The sequence below is a fragment of the Egretta garzetta genome, unplaced genomic scaffold (genome assembly GCF_000687185.1).
Source record: "Egretta garzetta isolate BGI_Z169 unplaced genomic scaffold, ASM68718v1 scaffold273, whole genome shotgun sequence".
Lineage (NCBI taxonomy): Eukaryota > Metazoa > Chordata > Aves > Pelecaniformes > Ardeidae > Egretta > Egretta garzetta.
The window spans coordinates 229,124-243,712 of record NW_009259236.1 but is presented as its reverse complement, the minus strand read 5'-3'; the positions used below and the strand labels follow the sequence as shown (position 1 = coordinate 243,712).

General features: G+C 35.7%; 1 protein-coding gene across 1 annotated transcript in view; it reads left to right on the top strand.

Annotated features, from left to right (window-relative positions):
* ATRNL1 (attractin like 1) overlaps positions 1-14,589 on the top strand; it is a gene marked incomplete at both ends in the record, with an annotated part of 304,322 nt that overhangs the window by 127,195 nt on the left and 162,538 nt on the right. The window contains 3 exons of the mRNA XM_009635895.1: positions 5,633-5,846; positions 7,910-8,098; positions 12,738-12,956. Of these exons, the coding sequence (XP_009634190.1) occupies positions 5,633-5,846; positions 7,910-8,098; positions 12,738-12,956 (622 nt within the window). The remainder of the gene's footprint in view (positions 1-5,632; positions 5,847-7,909; positions 8,099-12,737; positions 12,957-14,589) is intronic.

Sequence of the window (14,589 nt, the reverse complement as noted above, 5' to 3'; positions counted from 1 at the left end):
AGCGGTTCTAAATTTTAAGTTGTGTAGTGGGGTAAAGCTATGGAATAGTTCTCAAGATATGTTTTATTGCATTCTCCAGTGCAACGTCAGTAAGGCCCATTACAGGCTTTCCCAAGATGGATTTGGCCACCTGCTGTAGATTGCATTGCTTTGTTTCACTGTAAAATTTTACTTTGATAATTTCCGGGTATTTTGAATGCTATTGAGTAAGCTTGGTTGTTGTTGATACTGTTTTAAAATGAATTGTATATGATGTATAATGAGTTTTCATAGATATGCCTTGGAGCCTGATTTTTTAAAAAATTCTCCACTGAAACATTTGACAGTATACATATTTTTTCAGGATATGGTGAGTGATGGCATTCCAGAAAAAATTGTCTCAGTTTGGACAGCCAGAATATGAGCAGTGGTGTTATATAATCACGTTTAAACAAATTCTGACCTATACATGTTGAATAAAAATAGAAATATAGTAGACTGGAATTCATATTTGCTCCTATGAGCCACTGTTTGCTCTTCCTATCCTTTCCTCTTCCCATACAAAGGAAAAATTATTAAGGCAAAGCTTTATGAACTTTGCCATTTCACATAGAAATCTATAAATTACTTGAAAAAATTCCTAATTCCTATAAAGAATAATTACCTCTATTATTTAGTCAAAAAACTGTCATTTGTTTTAGTGACTTTTTTGTGGATGTATCATGATGTAGATGAAATGCAGCTTTTAGCCCCTAACGATTTTAAATGGGAACAAAAATGTTCAATGCTGATGTCCAAAGTAATGATAAATCATTGGTTAAAAACATAATGGTATTTAAAAGTTAAAAAATTTTAGAAGTATAAATAGAAGACAGTTCCCCAGGTACAGTTGAGAATCTTGGTTCAGAGATTCAAAGCTAAGACTGTGATTCAAAGTAAATGGTTAGTCTCATGTCTATGCAAAATAGAAGCTTTTCCATTACTTATTAATAACAAAAGGAGCAGGTAATAAGGCTCAAATATTAAGGAAGTAAAGGCATCAAATGAAGAAGTATTTTGATAGCTAGTGTCTAAAAATATGAAGTGCTGTTATCTTAATTACTAATTTTTTCCAACTGTTAAGATATTTCCTTTTGTTTGATTAAAAGAAATACTTCATTAAAACAAACATGGCAATTAACTTCTGCTAGCTAGAAAATAATTTCAGCTGAAATAATTTTAGGTTTTATAATGTCAACAAGGTAGTAGGAGATATTGCCTTGCCTTATTGTTCCATATTCATGAAAGAATGGTAGAGCTGAATATCAATAGAACACGAGTAAAACATTCTCCTTGTGGCCTTTTTGTATGCACCGCATCACTGAAAATTCACTGTTCTGTATGTTTGTGCCTATGTGCACAATTTTTACCAAGTTTCTAGGTACCAGCAGCTGTAAAATGGAGCTGTACCATTTGTTTGGTTTCTAAATGAGCGGAGGTAGATATAGTCCCAAGTTGGACTAGATTGTCCATTCTTTTCTTGAAAGCTGGAGTATTCCAGAGCATACTTTGCATTAAGGAATTCTTAAACCTTCTCTAGAGATGGCAAACATTCCCTTCCTCTCCTGTTTCAGAGCAATGAAGGAGGAGGTAGCTCTGATAAAATCTTTAGCTCCTGGCTAAAGATATCAGCCTTGCTGAAATCGTCTCCAGATGGACTTGTTGCATCCTTACCAGTGCAAAACACGGTTGTGCACTTGGTATTAAAGGAAAATTCTAGAAATGGTAGGAGCCACATGCTTTTGGAGTTCCTATTCACTTCTGTCCCCAGTGGACTGGCCACTCCAGCAAGCGTGGACTACTTCAAAGCACCCAGGAAAATTGTGACATACATTAGATACTATAAGTCAGCTTAAAGAACTGAGATGGGCACAGTCAAATCACTTAGAAAAAGTTTCAGTACTTTTCCACTTACCTGTCGTCTGGCTCCCTAGAAGGAAGCTAAGCAGCAAGACAGCCCCGCTATAATGAGACAAAAGTGTCTTGAGTAAGAATGATTTCTTGACCTGGCTTGTGCCATTGATTACTGACAAGTTCTGCATGTGTACATGTTCACACGTGTACTCATTCACATGTGTGTTGGAACCGATTCTGACTGAGGTGCAGGTTCCTCTTCAACTCTGAATCTGAACAACTTACTAAGTGCCAAACACAGTAAGGATAGGATGGGTTTCTTCGTTTGTGGACATCTTGAAAGTTTACATTCGTCAAGGCCTTGAGGAAGAAAGAACAAGTCTTCGGAACTCTTGAAGGAGTAATTTTCTTCCCATTTAAATGCTGAGCAAAGATCATTTGACCTTCCAGTAAAGAAGCTGGTATTCTTGAGAATAAAAATTTAGATGTATTTGGGGCTGATTTCATGTCAGCAAGTGTTTTTCTGAAGCAAGGAGTTGATTTGTACTGTATTTTTCAACAGGCCTGGAAACTAGAATCTTACATCAGTGAGTTCTGGGTACAGAGAACAGGCGTTATTGTTTTCTTCCTGTCTGGTGCTCTTCAGAAGCATCTTTGGCAAGAGATTTGAAGCAAAGCAATCAGTTTCCTACATTCATTTTGCATTAAATGAAACAACCATAGAGTTCAAGTGAAAGGGTGTTTAACTCTCATTATTTCTTAAGCCTGAAGAAGAAACTGGATTGGCATTCTCATTCGGCACCTTTGAAGTCCCTCAGTTCCTTCAAGTACTTTGAGACTCCAAGCTATTATGACTGAACCTTTCATCAGTTCAAGAGATAAGGACTAGATTTATGCTTTTTTTTGTGAAGAAATTAGTTTGATAGTCACAGCATGCTGGTGGCTGCAGGTGTCAGAGGTGGAACTTGCTGAATTCTCTTTTCACTATTTGCTTTTTCCTGTTGGCTTCCGTGCAGTGCAGCAGCAGTCATTTTCGCTGATAAGCTTTGGTGATATCAACACGCAATCTCCTGCTTTCGCCATCAGTCTTCAGCTGTAGTCCACCACATCATGGAATTGATGCCACATAATTGAATATGTGCTTTAAGCGTGTCCTTGGAGCGTTTTGGTGGCCTACTTCTCATTATTTACCATATTATAATCAGACATTTAAAAAAAAATGTTTTGGATAATCTGGTTTTGGCATCCTAACAACATGGCCAGAGCAGCGTAAGTGAGCCTGCGAGGCGGTAGCTTTGATGGTGCGGGTTTGATAGCAGGCTAATCAGTGTTCAGGTCTGTATTTTGATGTGTCACACTAGCAAAGAGCCAAAGATGGTACATATGGAATTTGAGATATCTGACATGATGCCTGTAAGTTGTCCAGATAGTACAGCTATTAAGAATGATGATGACTACAATATGCGTTGCTTTTGCTAGAAGTCTTTCATTTCAGGGGTGCTGCTTTTATCTCCAAAGGCTGCTCTGGCTTTCATGATCCTCCTTGGGACTTTGTCATCATTAAGGGGGTTCTGACTCTCCTACTCAAATAGAAGAATTTCTCTCCAAATGCCACTGCTGCACTGTCAGCTTTCATTATTGGCTTGACATGCTTCTCACCAGAGTTGTTTTCTGTATACTGATGCTGAGGCCAAATTATTTGGCAGTGCAATTGAAACAGTCAGTAATACATTGAAGGTTCTCTTGGCTAGAATTCCTCAGCCCCAAAGAAGGCATTTAGGGTTGCTTTAGGTTTGTGTTTGTCAGCCATTTATCCTGCCTAAGCCCCTGACATTTTTTTATATGTACCTGGTGTGCATGCTTAGCATTCTACCGAAAGATGTATAGAAGCATGCATAAATATCTAAGGTTTTCTGATGCACGTGGACTGTGTACATATACATCAATCTAGGCAACTAAATAACAAATAAGACAACAGATGTATTATCTGTGGCTTTCCAGATGCCCGAGTTCCACTTTTACTGCTTGCGTCATGTTCTTTCTAGCATCCAGAATGTGGGAGCTCTCACAGACACCTGGAAAGTTGGTCACCTGAGGTAGCAATGAAGTTATGAAGTAAATACAGAAGTAAGACACAAGAGTAGGTGGTGGCATTTTTGCTGGATGTTCTCATTGCTGTTCAGGAGTCTCCCAGAGTGCATCACTGCTTATGGAGTGGAACAATTTGTAGTAATTTTCTGGTTTATTCAAGTCTGTTCTTTCATCTGTCTGTCAGTTGCTGTAGCAAATTTTATTTGATCGTGCTCCCAACTGATAGGACAGAAGAAGAAGAGAGGATAGGGAGTACATTTTAAGGAGGTCAGGAATAGTGATTATCTACCTACTGATTATTTAAGAAAGTAATTACCACTGGTATTTCTGAAGCAAAATTAATAATCCTTCATGTTTCAGTTTGGTCTAATGAGGCAGGGGAAAAAGAGGAATGCTCTGATTCGGTATAGATTTAAGAGCTCTGAAAGATTTTTTTCAGCCATGTATTAAACCTGAGTGGCCAAAGAAAGATGTGAGATCAGACATGAAAGATCTCTCTGAGAGATGATGGCAGTGACTCCTGGTTCACGAGTGAAATACCACATAGATCTTGAACTGCAACAGGTTCGCTTTAGTTATATTATAGCATTTTACGTACTTTGGCTTGTAAATTAAATCAGTTAAGAACCTAATTCACAATCAGATCAATATCTCTGCTGTGGAGCTGACAACATCTGTCCTTTGCCTTGTGCAGATAGCGGTGGTTGTTGGCACTCTGGTATTTACCTACCACCGCATACCTGTCACAGCCCATAGTCTGTCTATATCTGTTCTTTATGTTTAAACTAGGGTTAATGAAAACTGCCTGCACAGAGATTACATGAGAAAAATGTGTTTGGTTTAGGTATCTTGAGATTTTTACAGTGACAGGAGCAAGAAATGTATGTAAATTTATCCTGGAACAGGCAAAGGCGTTTATTCCTCAAAATCTGCTTTTTCTCTTGGTAATTGTATAAAGATGAAATGATATAAATGACTAGAATTTATGTGATATAATGTACTGATATATCCTAAATATTTTTTTTTGAGAATTAATGCTTTTTATGTTTTCTAGACTAGTTTTTTATAGCTTATAAATCCATAGTAAAAGTGTATTCAATGTGCGTTTAATCGTATTGGAATTTGGATGTGCCACTTTCATTTCTGTCTCTGAATTGCCTAATGATGTAGATCAGTATCAGCAATACAGATTTTAGAGGATGGAATATTTATCCTATTTTTTTCTGAACTTTGCTTTCTGTGAATTGCTGTTAATTTACCTGTATTTTATAATCCACGTTGGTCTAGCAATTAGTAATCAGTATAGTAGCCACTGGAAAAAACCCATTTCGTTATGAGCGTTTGTCCTGGTTTCTGCCTCTGTAACAAATAATAGTCATCAGAATTGACTTTGAACAGGACAAACACAGATTTTCAGTAGGATAGAAGCACATAATGTGTGTGGGGTTTGTTGTTTTTTATTGGGGGGGTGATCAGCAAGGTAGAACAATTAAGATAAAAACTGCCTGGACAATGACTGATGAGATGACGAAAGTGGAAAAAGAACATGGTGAATTCTTTCAAAATGTGAAATTGTTGTTGCTGAGCTATTCTTTGAAATGTTTTGACCAATAAACCTCTCCCAACATTTTAACTAATTATCTCACATTTGTTTCATTCTGATTCATAGAAAATTTCACCTTGGGTAGGTTTACGCAAGATCAACATCTCCTACTGGGGATGGGATGACATGTCTCCTTTTACAAATACAACTCTGCAGTGGCTTCCTGGAGAGCCAAATGACTCTGGTTTCTGTGCATATCTAGAAAGAGCAGAGGTGGCAGGTCTGAAAGCGAATCCATGCACTGCAATGGCAGATGGTCTTGTGTGTGAAAAACCTGTCGGTAAGCAATTTCTTATACTCGGTTGCTGTTCCTGTCATGATTAGCAAGCTGTTTCGGTTTTTGTTTGGCTAAGGGGCACTTTTGGACAATTTGGATTAAATACTTACCAAAAAAATTTACTTTTTTATTTTTTAAAAAATACAGAGCTTTAATCAATATTCCTAAAGCAGCAAATATTTATTTGTGATTAGTTTACATGGCTTAGTTTGCATTACACCAGAAGTCTTACAAGTTGCCTCAGATCAATAGTAGTCAGTGACAAGAGTGATTGTAGCATGAAAGTGTCTATGGAGGTGTTCAACAAGGCTGATGTTTTCTTTTTGAATCTTGCTGAACATCAATGAACATTTTAATGATTTAAAAGACAGACAAAAGCAAAATTCTTGTTTCTATCTTTTAGGTTAGTTTGTGTGTAAAGATTACGTGGCAAATAGTGACTTGACAGTTCAAATTAGCATTTTCATGCTCCAGTTGTCCCATGCTTCTGTTCATAGCTGTGAGGTTGAGCACATGAGGTTTTTCAAATTTCCCCTTCAGATTTATTTTGTGCACTGTCAGTGCAAAACTGGAAAATAGCTGCCATTGTTGGTGTGTTGGGAACACTGCCTATCAGTCTGATCGTTTTGCTGTGAAATTGTCAGAGTTGTTAACGTGCATAACCAAAGCGTGATCTTACCAATCCTTTATTTTCTTATAAGCAATTCCAAATAGTAATGTAATTGCAAAGTATATATTGTACACTTGTTGCTACTGCCATCTATATTTCCTAAATATTTCGTCTTTCTCAGTGTTCTTAATTTTGAGTAAACAGTTAATCATTTACCGGATGTTTCTCAGAATAGTAAAAAGTAGAGTCACAACGGAAGAGACATCTCAAGATGTAAAGGGTACACTAGGTGGAACACAAATGACATTAAGATGCAGTATTTTACAATTAGATCAATATTATATGTGTCTGTTACTGGTGTCTTGTTTTAGGCTTTTTTTTTTCGATCTTGAGGTGCTTCAAAGACTGTAGAAGTCAAAGGACTTCAGCCATATAAGAATACTTTTATAGTTCAGCTGATTTTTGTTAGTTTTTTCTTTGTATTTCTTATTAACTACAAACTACAGCTTGAATACATACATAGTAGGTCAAATCCAGGAACAGCCTTGGTTAAGTGATTTGGCATACTATACTAACAGATGAAAAATGTCTTGAGAACTTGGCTTTTATTAAATATGAGTCAATAATATACAAAAACATGGCAATACACAGGAGGGCTTAATCCTGGTGTTTCACAAGGTGCTGCTTTGTGGAAAATATAGTGCTGTCTATACTTTTGTGTTCCTGCCTAAGAATTACTATACCTTTGTTCTTGTACACTTTACAGTTTTATTTGAAATCAAAGCAAAAATCAGGAGTTAGGATATACAAGTTCTTTTTGTGTATTACAACTTTTTGAGATGACATACACCGCTAACCTACTGAAATGTCTTCTCTAGAAGAGAAAAGCAAACAAAACCCCAAAACCAACCAACAACAAAAAAACCCCAACCAAATCTGTTTTGCATTGAACAATGTTTCTTTTGTTGCTTTCCCTTTGGATTCTAGCGACTTTTGTATGTACACTATAAGGCAAAATTTTAGGGGATAAGGCATAGGTAGAATATTTGTTGCATACACACTGTTAAACTAATGAGAACAATAGACCCAGAGCTCTACTGTACTTGCTATAGAAGTTTGAGACTTATGTCATGTATGTGCAAGTAACTAAGCTGACATTGCCAGGCAATGAATGTTAAATTTAGTATTTCAGTATATAGATGAAATTGCTGTGAAAATTTTTAAATGGACTCTTTTAGAGCTCTAGCATAACTCATGCTGGGTATTGCTTAATATTTTTTATAAAATATTATTGTATTGATATACTGCACTGTAAATTTGGACTAAATTATTTATAACTAATTAAGGAAGCAATCACTTTCACTTTAAGAAGGATTTTTCTAATGGAGCATATGATTAAAGAAAAAGGAGCTTGCACTTGTGTTAAAAATAATAAATGTTTCTGGTTCTTTTCCAGTTAGTCCCAACCAGAATGCCAGACCCTGCAAAAAGCCATGCTCCCTGCGAACAACGTGTTCTAATTGCACGAGTAATGGTATGGAATGTATGTGGTGTAGCAGTACAAAACGATGCGTTGACTCAAATGCCTATATAATCTCCTTCCCATATGGGCAGTGTCTAGAATGGCAAACTGCCACATGCTCCCGTGAGTATCTTAATGAATATTCATCCTATTAAATATACCATTGTATTTTTTCCCACTCAAATGAGCATCTATATGAATAAGAGTCAACATATTCACTAAAGATAAAAATAATTTCAGATAATCATTTTATGTATAGCTACCAATGTGAGCCATCAGTACTGTGTATGTATTTTCTAGATACAGATAAAATGTTGGTAATTCTTTTGTGATAAAACATATTTAGTCTGTTAAAACAGATAGTGAAAAGTGTATATTATTTTCAGATAAAGAAAAAATACCATGGTTATTTGTGTGACCAGCATTAGTGTGTCAAATAATGGCCATCAGTTGGAACAAAATACTGTTAAAATTAGAGAAATAATATGCAGACCTTAGACTTATGCCCCATCTAGTTATTAAAAAAAGGAGATGAGCTGAATTCAGAGTTTTTAAGATCCTCATTTATTTTGTCAGTAGACTCAAAGAAGTACATTTTCCTAGCATGCAAAGTTAAAAACGAGGCAGGTGACAGTTCTGTGCCAAGCAGCAGAGGTACTCCCCTGTTGCCCCCTTTGGAAGCACGTTCCGTCAGAAATTGATAGAATGCCTTTCTTGGAAAATAAGAAACCTACTCAGTGTACCTTTCTATATACCATTCAGCTAGAGCTGCTTCTTCCAAAGTCTGTAGTGACTGGACCTTGTTAAGTTCAATACCATACGGTTCCAGTGTATATTGGTGCCATAATTCATGTGGATGCTGGAGCAAGCTGCCTGGTGCCTTAGACTCTTGTCTCAGTTGTGGTTTATTTAGAAAAATTCCCCAGTTGCCATCCTACAGAAGACTGGTTCTTAGTAATTTTTACTGTCCTTCAAGATTTGATTAAAGTATTTCCTACCTGTAAAGGACTCCAATCCAAACTTAATGTATCGGACTTCTGAAGTGTACTGTTGAACTCTCATTATGGCTCTTCTCTGTGAGAGTCTTTTTTCTAGTTTCTTGCGACTTCCTTTCCTTCGCCAAAGAGTCTTTTGATATCAGCATCTGTGGAACATTTTATTTCTGGATATGATGTGGCAGGATTGATGATGATTTCCAACAAGAAGCAACTTGCTTTAGGGTCATAATTACATCATGATTCCATTTAATAGATTATGGGTATGGATACAAAAAGTAGTTACTTGCTTTCACCCAAGCCTGGGGAAAATATTAAGTAAAATAAGGCCCTGCCTTATCTGTAATAGGAACCATCGATATATTCTAATCTTAGAAGAATGGATAGGTGTACCAGGCCACTGCATATATCTGGGTTAAAGAAAATAAGGCACAGGAAAATTTTTCTTTCAGGTAAAACTGGCCACGGATAGTGGAACCTGCAGAACTTGTATTCTTAACTTAATAGAAATTCCTTCTTCATCCTTAGCAATCATAAAATATAATGAATCAGTACAATGTTGACTTGTTCTGGTAAATTTTGATGCCTAGTAAATTTCAGATATTAATCCAGGTTCCAGTGTCCAGGTTCAGTGTGGAGTAGGAGTAGGGTTTACATGTTCCTTGCGTCTTTGTGTCCTCTAAACCCATCCATCAGCCCATGTTTGGTCTAAGAACAAAGAGATAATAGGAAAACAATCTCTTGTCCCATATATTTGGAATAATAATACTGTAATTATTTAAAGGTTTCTCCCTCATAGCAGTTCACTAACTTTTTTTTATTCCTATAAGGATCAACTTTGCAACTTGATAGCGAGTTGTGGCAGAAGATAAGCAGATTGAAAATTTGGAGATAAAATAGACAAAATGCCATACAAATGATGCTTAGTTTTTAAAATAGCATGTATTACTTCAGCCTGAACTTCTAATTCTGTTTTTGTGTTTGTGTAGTATTTGCACATCATGCAGATTCAATTTGGAGAACACAAAAAATAGTTTTTAATTTAATTGTAATCTTTGTCAGGTCTGTAAAAGTTTATATTAAATAATGCAATAATGCAAGCAGCATTTGCTATATACCAGTTCAAACTGTAAAGACAGTTTTGTATGGAAATGTATTTTCTATTCAACAAATTACAGAAAAACAAGATTCCATGTCCAAAAGCAGTTATATTTCAGACTTTAAAGCATTAGATATTTTGTGTTTAAACAAGAAAATGAATGTGCAAATGAAACATGGTTGAAACATTGTTTCAGTCTAAATGACTTGAAAATTTTATTAGGTAGGTATATCATTATTGATGCTGAGGTAATGAGGTATTAAGTGCATTCCCTTATAAAGGGGTAGTGTTTCTACTTACTTGAAGAATGGAATGTAACTATACCTTAAAAAAAATCCTCTTTATTTTATTTGTATTCTGAATGACTGATTTGTGAGTTTTTGGATGTTTTGCTCTGAATGAAAAATACACTTCATACAAGCATGTATGATTTATATAAAAAATAGCATCTGAGAACTTCACATTTATTTTCACAACTTGGAATTAAAATGAAGAACACTCTTTTATTGGTGACATTTTGTCATTTTAATACCTGCTTGCCAAAAAGTTGCATTCCACTCCTCCCCACATCTTCCATCCATTATGACTTTTGATTGATTAGTTGACAGTTGAACAATCTTGGGCGACCTCTAGAATTTAAAAGAAAAAAAATTTTGCTTGAATATCCCCTTCTTCCATAAACAATAACTTCTCAGTTAGCTCTCTTCAGTTTTGCAGCTGAATGCCACTACAGAGAACACTGAGGATTTTCACTTTTGTTCCTGTTTTATCTTCCATGAAGATAGTGCAGCTGATACTTCAGAGCTGTTTTCTCCTAGCTTTATAAATAGCAGTGTGAGAATTGTTTGGATCATTTACAGTGCATCTCTGAAAGGGCAGGCCAGCCAGTACAGAACGGTAGTCTTTATTTTTCTGCTGATCTTCTAATGTATTCAGAAAACAAAATTTGTATCATTCATCAGGTCTGACAAGGTTTGGTTTACAACTGATTTGTCGCATGATTGATGTTGATTTCCAAGAACAGTTGAACTCCTTTTTTTTTTTTTTTTTCTTCCCTTTTTCCATATTTGGGAAACCTGAAACATTTCCTCCTATTTGTATTCTTGCAAGTCTAATGATACAAGAGCTCATGCTCCAGCTTTCTGCACTGTTAAATGTCCTTTTGAGACCTCATTCAGATTCTTAACTGCTTGTTTTCTTGATATCTGCATGTATCTTTAGACCACTGGAGTGTTTTTTCTCTGACAACTTCCATTACTTCTAAACAATGTTAACAGTTGCAAGAGGTCAGAGTAGCTAGCTTTCTTCTGCTGTCAGTTTAATTAGAAATGAAATTATTCTGCTTAGTATTAGCCTTTATAGCATGGATTCAAGTATTGTCTTTCTGGACTAGAGTGGTCCAGATAGCTGTGAACATTAGTTGGATATAGTGTCCTGGCTGCAGCTGAGCCAAATTGGCACTACACTTCTACACTCCTGTAGAAGCCATTTGAGTGTCCTCCAAAAAACCCCACAAACCTTAAAAAACTTTCTTTCTGAAAGTGTCATGGTTTAACCCCAGCTGGCAACTAAGCCCCACACAGCCACTTGCTCACTCCTCCCCGGTGGCTTGGGGGAGAGAATTAGAAGAATAAGAGTAAGAAAACTCATGGGTTAAGATAAAAACAGTTTCGTAAGTAAAGCAGAAGCTGCACACACAAGCAAAGCAAAACAAGGAATTCATTCCCTCCTTTCCATCGGCAGGCAGGTGTTCATCCATCTCCTGAAAAGCAGGGCTCCATTACGCTCAAATAAACAAATGAACTCTAATGGTGTTCCTGAAGACACTAAATTGTTAATTTGTTATTAATAAGAAATGTCAGTAACTTCGGAATATGAATTTTATTTGGTTCTAAACAGATTTCTTAAAATATGAGGGGGACCATTTCTATGAGAACTTAAATTTATTTAAATAAAGAGTAGAGTATAACAGAACTAGGAGATTTGATTTTTAGTGTGTAAAGTAAACCGGATTTACTCTAATAGATAAGACTCTTAAGATATATTTAACTTAAATGGGATTGAATTTTGACCTGTAGCTTAAGAACGGGTTTTTTCAAAAGATGTGTAGTATGCTAGCTTGTCTCAAAAGTTCTATAGAAGAAGACTGAGTCATGTTTATAAATGAATATTCAGGTGCAGTCCTGGGATACTTCATACTCAAATACATTTTTGGTTTGAATTTAGATTATCACAGTTTTTGGATTCATTATCACTCTTATTTGGATTACTGACCTTATCTTGAATTCCAGAGTTTTTCTTGAAAGGACTGTTGGTCAGTAACATTAGTAATATACACATTCTGTAGTATATATTAATAATAAGCACAGAATATATATTTTATCATGGGATTATAACAGAGATAATGATATTATTGTTCTGCCTCATTATCTTTGTTTATTTGAAATCTTTGTTGTTGCATTGTGGTGTAGCAAACACCTGCTGTGTATTTTGTGATTCCTGAAGAAGTAAAACTTCTAAAGAAAATGGAGATATTCTTCCTAATGTTACTGAAATTCTGAATTTGCACAAGGAAATAGAAATGCAAAACTGTTTCTTCATCAACTGTTGTAAAAAAAACCCAACCAAAAAAACCTCTTTGCATTAATATTTTATTTTTCTAATAAAGCTCAAAACTGTTCTGGATTGAGGACCTGCGGACAATGTTTGGAACAGCCTGGGTGTGGATGGTGTAACGATCCCAGTAACACTGGAAAAGGGCAATGTTTGGAAGGATCATCAAGAGGCCCAATGAAGCCTGTTGGCATGAACTCTAATGAAATGGTGCTTGATGCTAGTCTTTGTCCAAAAGAGAAAAATTACGAGTGGTCTTTTATCCAGTGTCCAGGTATGATCTGCTTCCATTCTTTCTAATATATGAAATAAGAGATGTTTCTTTGTTTAAGCATGCCAAATTAACATAATTATTTTGAGTAATACAGATAACATTTGCACAAGATATTTGTTTTTATAAAATACTTCCTAAATATATGTTTTGTTAGTCTCTGTCTACTGAACACAAAAATGCTCACTGTCATGCAGGTTCATGTGTGAAATTTAATGCAAATAGTTTAACCAAAATTGCTGTTTATTTGTAAATAAATTTTCATTCATCCTATCCTTCTACTTTTTCAAATCCAACTATGTGGATGTGCTTCAGCTTTTGCTTTCTTTTGGGTTCTGTATCTGTCAAAGAAGAGTGCAGTTAGGGAGGAATTATCTACAGGCAATGGCTGATGGCCGGGAGCAGGGACGTCCTCCATCCCAGCTGTTCATGCAAAAGTCTGGCTGGCTCTGAGAATGGGGGGCTGCCAAATATCTGAGCTGTGCCTCCAGCCTACCTTTTAGGCATTTCGAGTAAATAGAATGTATGATTTTGTAATCTTAAAGAGAATCTCTGAATTCAGTCTAAATTTAAGCCCTACGACTCTGATTATAATATTTTAATTTTTACTTTCTTTGGAAAAGTAAGCTAGACATTAGGTGCTTTAAGACAGTGGAAGCTGAGCTGGTACAGCCTCCCATACGGAAATACTCAAATCCTGAAAGCGGTGTCATTGCAGCAGAGTAGTAGTGCAGGCAAACGAAGAGCACACTGGGGAGTTTGACAGACCTCCAGTGGTACTTTGCAAAAATAAAGGATGCATTTTAAAAGACAGCTTGAAAACTTTTTTTAGAATAAATGGTGTAATTGTGGTAAAGTTATTTTTCCAGCAAGTGTTCCTACTGCTGATAAATTTGGAAGCTGGAGCTTCTCTAGGATCAAAACTTTTATGGGTGCACGCAGCTATGTTTGTTTCCTCTCCTGGGTACCTTTATTTCATCAGCGTGTTCTCTGTGTGTGTGTGTCTATGCATATACATGTGTGTGTATATATATATATATATATATATATGTAAGCGTGTGTATCACTGTTATTTAGAAAGCAGAATCTCTGAAGAAAGCTTTATTTTGTTAACTTTTTAAAATACATCGGTAAAGTGTAGACTTTTTTTTTTTTTTTAAATTTTAGAATAATGAAATTAAATGTGAACAAGTGAACACTGTAAAATGTTCTAAGTTAAAACCAAAAAACTCCAAACCATCTGATACCTTTTCCTGAACAAAGAAGCCACTAATACATTTCTAGAAACAATAGAATGACACTGCATTGTATGGAAACTTCAGTACTTAGTCTGTATGTTAAAATATAGGAATGTTAGTAAGTGCATGGGTAGACTTTTGCTGCAATACATAGTATCTACCACTGGTGAAACTGTAATGGGTATATATATTGCTTGTCTAAAATGTTTGAGCTAGAAGGTTTCATCACCTTATTTGTGTCATTTTTATTCTTTGTGGATAAAATTCTGTATTCATTGTATGTTCTGACCAAGAATTCACTGAAGTTCCACTTCAGCTTAAAAACCCACTAGTTTTATGAGTCTGAGGCAAATCCTACAGAAGTCATAGAATTACAATTTCAGTTGATGTGAAATTTC